This window comes from Triticum urartu, chromosome 1A (assembly GCF_056163025.1).
Source record: "Triticum urartu cultivar PI428250 chromosome 1A, HENAU_Tu73, whole genome shotgun sequence".
NCBI classification, from domain to species: Eukaryota; Viridiplantae; Streptophyta; class Magnoliopsida; order Poales; family Poaceae; genus Triticum; species Triticum urartu.
The window spans coordinates 17,491,839-17,499,142 of record NC_141873.1 but is presented as its reverse complement, the minus strand read 5'-3'; the positions used below and the strand labels follow the sequence as shown (position 1 = coordinate 17,499,142).

The 7,304-nt window shown below is 45.4% G+C and overlaps 1 protein-coding gene and 1 long non-coding RNA gene across 3 annotated transcripts; both read left to right on the top strand.

Annotated features, from left to right (window-relative positions):
- The first annotated feature begins 309 nt into the window (after window positions 1–309).
- On the top strand, window positions 310–1,765 carry LOC147988468 (uncharacterized). 2 transcript variants are annotated; one of them, XR_015615400.1, is made up of 3 exons: window positions 310–390; window positions 1,465–1,534; window positions 1,624–1,765. It is a non-coding gene; the product is annotated as an uncharacterized LOC147988468 (long non-coding RNA). The 2 variants fall into 2 exon arrangements; XR_015615402.1 differs by having other exon boundaries at window positions 311–390; window positions 1,460–1,534.
- A 61-nt stretch (window positions 1,766–1,826) lies between these two features.
- On the top strand, window positions 1,827–2,495 carry LOC147988467 (uncharacterized). Its single transcript, XM_087541252.1, has 2 exons — window positions 1,827–1,906; window positions 1,999–2,495. The coding sequence occupies exons 1-2, from the start codon at window positions 1,840–1,842 to the stop codon at window positions 2,388–2,390; spliced, it is 459 nt and encodes a 152-aa protein (XP_087397378.1). The 5' UTR covers window positions 1,827–1,839; the 3' UTR covers window positions 2,391–2,495.
- The last annotated feature ends 4,809 nt before the right edge of the window (window positions 2,496–7,304 follow it).

Here is a 7,304-nt window from a genome sequence, read left to right as displayed (position 1 = left end):
GGTTTTGTACTCTATGCCAACCCTTTTCAATATATCAGAACAGAACTCGCTGAGAAGTGGACCCACTCTTTGCCCCACTCCTCCTGTCCACTTGACCCGCTCCTCCTCTCCATTATCCACTCGACCCACTCCTCCTCTCCGCCGCTGGCATCCCCTTCTCCTCCATCGATGGTGACGACCTCCCTGGCGAACCACTCCTCCATCGACAGCGACGGCCTCCTAAGGTATGAATCCGCCGAGTCCTTCCTGTTCCTCTTCCTATTGATTAGATTAGGGTTCCCTGGCGCATGCTGATTAGGGTTCCATTGTAGATAGAGTAGTAGATGAAGAGGAGGCACCGTCCACGACACCGACAAGGCCAACAAGCTCAAGCAGTCGCCGTCCCCCCAGGTCCGTTCTGTTCCCCCCGTGTTCTTTGATTTGCTTTGTTTCCCCCATGTTCTTTGTCGACAAGGCCAACAAGGTCAACAAGCATGCTGATTTAGGAGTTACTCGTATTGTGCCTGCGTGTATGGCTAATGGTCGTATCGTGCCTGCGCGTGCGTTCTGTTGATTCTAGCCCAACTGTCGAGCGATTGGACCACATTCAGAGGGATTTTGCAGACTGAATTAGGCATTTAGGTTTAGGTCCCTTTTGGCCATGTTCAGTTGATGTGGTGCTACCTTGCTAGGTATGCTAGTTTCCCTATGGTTCTCTTCACAGTGACGTAGAATTCATCAGAAATAGAAAAGGCAGACCGAAAGGGGAAAAAATGATGCCAACACTTATAATGTTGCAAGTGTATTAGTATTTTCCAATTTTGTTTGTTTGTTTTTAAAATAAACATGTTTATATTTGTCTAAAAAGATGCAGCGGCACACTGGAGCAGTTAAACTTGTAGGGGATCTAGCCTCCAGTGGCCTTTGGCTATATAAACCCTAGCAAAGCAAATTAAGCCAATAGCTCTGAATCTCTGAAATTCTAGTGTTAAATTCAGTTTTGTACATGACTATATCGGTGTCAAGCCAATAGCTTTCATGCGCATATCGACGACTATAAAGCTGTTCAGTTTTGTACATGACTGTATTGGGTAGGTGTGTTTAAATTGAGAATCTAGGGTTCAGTTCTTAAGTGCTGGGTTCTAACAAAATGTAGCACATGGGAAGATATGGTCCATTTATAGTACATATGGTTCATTGTAGATAAGGTCCATTTATAGTAGATATGATCCTGATGCTGTGTTTGCCATTTATAGTAGACATGGGCACATGGGCAGATATGGTCCATTGTAGATAGAGTAGTAGTATTCCAAATGTTCACAAGTGCATTGCTTTTTTTTCTCACTTTTGCTATCATAAATATCCACAAGTGCATTGCTCTTCTCATTCTTATCACTTTTGCCATCATAAACTTGGTTCTGTTCCTATTTATGTCCAGTCCTGTTCACAAGTGCTTCTTCCTCTCCTATTGCTTGTTTAGAGTAGAAGTGAGATGGCTGGCTTGGAAGGTTTTGAGTTCTTCGAGATCATAATTGAGAAATCTTGCAGTAGGCAGGTATATTTATCATCACTCATTTCTTTATCATCACTCTGCTGTCTAGTGCTTGATTGCCACAATTAACCACTGCTTGACCCTCGCTGCAGAGGCTGCCTGACAAGTTTGCGAAGATGCTCGCGGGCCGTGAGCCCCACAAAGTGAAGCTGCGGGAGGCCGACAGCGGGCTTCACAGGCTGTGGAAAGTGTTGGTGGTGTTTGATGGTGAAGGCCACATGTACCTAGGGCTCGGCTGGGAGCATTTCGCCCGCGCCCATGAGCTATAGCTCGGGTACTTCCTTGTCTTCCGCTACGACGGTGACGCCATGTTCACCGTGAAGATGTTCGACAACACCATGTGCCGCATGTACTACCAGCACGACGACGATGCCAGTAAGCTCTCTGCCTCTCTTCTTCCTGTCCTTTTGGCTTCCTCTACCTGCACGATGACAACACCATGTTCACACTTTGTTGCATTTGGCCAGGCAATGGGAGCAGCAGCGGGGATGACGAGGAGCAGAGCGGGGATGACGACGAGGAGCAGAGCGGGGATGACGAGGAGCAGAGCGGGGATGATGAGGAGCAGCCTATTCTGGCTGACGATGAACATGCTATGGTGGTGGCTGACGATGACCCTGCTATGTTGGTGGCGGATGACGACCTTGCTATGGTGGTGGTGGACGACGACCTCGCGATGGTGGTGGCGGACGACGACCTCGCGATGGTGGTGGCGGACGACGACCTCGCGATGGTGGCGGCGCCTGCAATCCCACAGCTTGGCGACAGGACCATGCCAATTGTGGTAGAGGAGTACATCCGCGTTGGGATTCGCCACTCTGAGCGCATCAGGTTGATGAAGGAGAAGAAGGAGGAGTGAAGGTGTTAAGAAGGTGTTCAGCATGTTAGGTTTAAGCTTGTTAGTGTAATATGAACATGTCAATGTTAAGTATGTCAGGTTTAATTTTGTGCATGCTCATGGATGCTGTATGATAGTGTCATCTAAACAAGTCATGTTTTTAACAATGAATATTCAGTTTGGTAATTGATGGGAATTGAACTTTTTTATGCATGCTCATGGATGAAAGATAAAATTATGGGTTTTTGTGCATGCTCATGTATGAAACAATATAAGTTTCATTTTTTGAATGCTAAAAACATGACTCAAACCCTAGCCACGGACGACCGCCCTGACTAAATCCGCCGGTTTTTGAAAACACCGTACAAATTCAAAGGGTGTGTCTAGGGCACATCTAGATGTGCTCTAGTTATTGCACATCTAAGTGAGTGAATCAAGCATAAAGAGAAAAGAAAAACGAAAAAGGAAAATATCCACACGAATCTCGACGTAAGATCAATGCCATAGGACTTAGATGTGCAATACTTATGGCACATCTAGATGTGCTTTAGCAAAACTGAAATTCAAAAACCGGTTTTCATTTTTTGAATGCAAAAGACATGTGTTTTTCGTGAAGTGGCTACAAGGAGGGGCACCCCAAACGGCGCCATTCCATGTCTATCTCAAAGTAGACCCTATTTTACGGACGGTCACCAAAAAGCATGCATTTCCGACCCTCGTAGCTACTCCCGGCAATTCGGACCACCTTCGGCCGATTCAGCTGGAACCGGCTGGAATTTGAACTGCGGGTCCTCCATAGCTTGCCCGTTATTTTCACTAAAAATGCTTTTTAGCTTCACAGGCAGGCATTCCATCACAGAATAGACAACAAATTTGCACGGCTCAAACCCTAGCCACGGATAGTCGCCGCGACGAAATCGGCCGGTTTTTGAAAACACCGTAAAAAATTCAAAAAAAATCAAAAAAATGGGAGACCTCCGCGTCACATCATCAAATGTGGCCTACCAACTAGCAAAAATACTAAACTTGCAATACCGGCGTTTTCTTGAAAAAGTGTTCTCAAAAACGACCTACCACGAACGAAGATTCATGGCTTCCAAGCCAAACTAGCAATGATATGGCCGCATCCGTTGAATAGTTTCTGATAATATGCCCAAATTGGGCGCATGCCTCCGTCTTGTGATGGCAAACAATGTTGCCAAAGCGAGGTTCCAACTTGTTTAACAAAAAAAACCATTTTTCATTTTTTGAATGCAAAAGACATGCGTTTTTCGTGAAGCGGCTACAAGGAAGGGCACCCCAAACGGCGCCATTCCATGTCTATCTCAAAGTAGACCCTATTTTACGGACGGTCGCCAAAAAGCATGCATTTCCGACCCTCGTAGCTACTCCCGGCAATTCAGACCACCTTCGGCCGATTCAGCTGGAACCGGCTGGAATTTGAACTGCGGGTCCTCCATAGCTTGCCTGTTATTTTCACTAAAAATGCTTTTTAGCTTCACAGGCAGGCATTCCATCACAGAATCGACAACAGATTTGCAGGGCTCAAACCCTAGCCACGGACGGTCGCCGCGACGAAATCGGCCGGTCTTTTAAAACACCGTAAAAAATTCAAAATAAATCAAAAAAATGGGAGACCTCCGCGTCACATCATCAAATGTGGCCTACCAACTAGCAAAAATACTAAATTTGCAATACCGGTGTTTCCTTGAAAAAGTGTTCTCAAAAACGACCTACCTCGAACGAAGATTCATGGCTTTCAAGCCAAACTAGCAATGATATGGCCGCATCCGTTGAATAGTTTCTGATAATATGCCCAAATTGGGCGCATGCCTCCATCTTGTGATGGCAAACAATGTTGCCAAAGCGAGGTTCCAACTTGTTTAACAAAAAAAACCGTTTTTCATTTTTTGAATGCAAAAGACATGCGTTTTTCGTGAAGCAGCTACAAGGAGGGGCACGCCAAACGGCGCCATTCCATGTCTATCTCAAAGTAGACCCTATTTTACGGACGGTTGCCAAAAAGTATGCATTTCCGACCCTCGTAGCTACTCCCGGCAATTCGGACTACCTTCGGTCGATTCAGCTGGAACCGGCTGGAATTTGAATTGCGGGTCCTCCATAGCTTGCCTGTTATTTTCACTAAAAATGCTTTTTAGCATCACAGGCAGGCATTCCATCACAGAATCGATAACAGATTTGCACGGCTCAAACCCTAGCCACGGACGGTCGCCGCGACGAAATCGGCCGGTTTTTGAATACACCGTAAAAAATTCAAAAAAAATCAAAAAAATGGGAGACCTCCGCGTCACATCATCAAATGTGGCCTACCAACTAGCAAAAATACTAAACTTGCAATACCGGCGTTTTCTTGAGCTACTCGGTATGATTTTAACCATGATTTCTACAAAGTTTACAAAAAAACCCTATTTTTTTCTACACCCAAACCCAAAAGGATTTCCCTCCCACACCAAAATTTTCCCTCCACAAAAATTTCCCTCTCCCAAAATTTCCCTCCACTCCTTCTACTCCCTCTCCCACTACCAGGCAGGACCCACCACTCCCTCTCCCACTAACACGCGGGATCCCCTCCCCTCCCCTCCCAAAATTTCCCCATTCCCCTCCCCTCTCCCCGACGAACCCTAGCTTCTCCCTCCATTCCCCACCTCCCTGCTCCGCGCCGCCCCACTCCCCACCCTAGCGCCACCCCTCCTTTGCTCCGCCCCGCACCTTCCTGCTCCGCGCCGCCCGCTCCCACTCCCTCCCCTCCTCCGTGCCGCCCCGCCACGCCGCGGACTACATCGACGACGACGGCGGCCACATCGACTACATCAACGACGACGGCGGCTACATCGACGACGGCGCGATCGACGATGACCACCGCTGCATCGTCAACATCATCTCCCCCTAGGTACTTCTTCCCTTGATCCATCTCCCCTCCTATGGTGGATCCACCTCCCCTCTAGTGGATCCATCTCCCCTCTAGTAGATCCCCCTCATGGGTTAGGATATTCTAGGGTTAGGATCTCCTGGTGGTTCGGTAGGTCCTCTAGTTCGGTAGGTCTCCTGGATCTCCTGGTGGTTCTTGGGGTTAGGGTTCATGCTTGTTGTTGCGTGGGGATGATCTCCCTCTAGTTCATGGGGTTAGGGTTAGGGTTCATGGGGTCAGGGTTAGGGTTCATGGGGTTAGCGTTAGGACCTCCTGGTGGTTCGTTTGGTCCGCTTCATGGTTTAGGGTTCATGATTTTAGGAGATGGGGATGGATGGGGAAGTGGATGATTTTAGGGGATGAGGAAGTGGATGATGTCTGGTTGATGGTGCTTGTATCAGTACTTGCTTGTGTATGGTTCAATTACTCAGCTAGAATAGATGGTGAATTAGGTTTCCAATGGCACTTCGAAAAGAAGCTACTTGCTTCCTTGTTTGTATCAATAGTACTTTCTTGTTTGTTGCCCTTCAATTTCCTTCCTTGTTTGCTTGTTACTGTCAGTAGCACTATGCTTGTTTCTATCAGTAGCACTTTCCATGCTTGCTTGCTTGTATTATGCACTTTGCTTGCTTGCAACTTGGGTTAGTATGAACATGTACTTGATTGCTTGTAGCACTTTTCTATCAGTAGCACTACTGGGGTTTGTAGCAGTGTTCTTCTTTCATGATATCTGCATGAAGCTTGTGTTCCTCTTTCCAGTGAACACGGGAATGCTTAGTACTTATTGTGGTATTGGAATTCCTGCTGTGTTAAGGCAGTATGACTAGTTTTAATATATACTAGATTGGTGCTAGATAATTTTGATTGCTGTAATATACAAGGTTGATTCTAATTGTCAAAATGTCTTAACTTGTGTCATCTAGTCTGTAGCCATTTTTGGTGTGTAGAGACAGCATAATCAATAGTTGAGTATAGTTTTTTCATCTGCTTTTGTACTGTTGCAAGTATAGTTGTTTCATGATTTACCAGTGGCAACATCTAGTTGTTTTGAAGGTCCTCATGATATACTCGTCTAGCTTCCTATCAGACTGTCTAAGCATGTGTACATGACACCAATTCACTAGTTCATGTTGCTTGCTTGCTAGCATACATGTTGCTTGCTGGCATACATGCTTAATTAGGGTTTCCATCAGCATTACTTGCTTGTATCACTAGCACTTGGAGAAGAACCTACTTGCTTGCTTATTAATTAGGGTTTGTATCAATAGTACTTGCTTCCTTCTCTTCATTTTCCTTCATTGCTTGCTTGTTTCTATCAGTAGCACTTTGCTTGCTTGTTTCTATCAGTAGCACTTTGCTTGTTTGCTTGTATCAGTAGCACTTATGCACTTTGCTTACTTGCTCCTAGTGTACATGCATGCTTGTTTGGTGCACTTACATGTTTTCTTAATTAATAACACTAGATCACTGTATTGTTTATCCTTCAAGTTTCTTTCACATGTATTACATGTATGTGCATGATGGTCCAAATGCTTTCCTTTATTGATACAAGTGCATCATTTTACTTTATCCCTGTTGTATCTGATTGTTGTTTATTCTATTTTCAAGCACCACCTCAAGATCATCCATGGCAAGGAGGACAAGGTCAAGCATGAGGCCAACCGTTGGTATGCAACTTGCTCCTTGTGGCCAGTTTCATAAAATCTGTGTCTTAATATGCTCAGTGAAATGTATTGCTGCAATCTGAATAAGCTGGCTTAATTGTGCCTGTGTGCTGTTAGTCTTCCTTACCTGAATAACTAGGATTAAATGATAATAAAATTTCATAAGATATGTTTGGCTGCCTGTCCATGCATTCCAAACATTCACCTAATAGTTATGTTTCCTGTATCATGCAAAGAAGAGCCTCTCACTGAGTACGAGAAGGTTAGGGCTAGAAATATCATGAGGAACAATCGGATGTTCCAGTCCCTTGGCATCGGTGCAATAGCTTCAATGATTAGGAA

Coding starts and splice junctions, on each gene's coding strand:
- LOC147988467 (XM_087541252.1), top strand. CDS start 1,840: ATGTTCACCGTGAAGATGTTCGACAACACCATGTGCCGCATGTACTAC. Junction 1,907..1,998: donor CCAGCACGACGACGATGCCA/GTAAGCTCTCTG, acceptor GCATTTGGCCAG/GCAATGGGAGCAGCAGCGGG.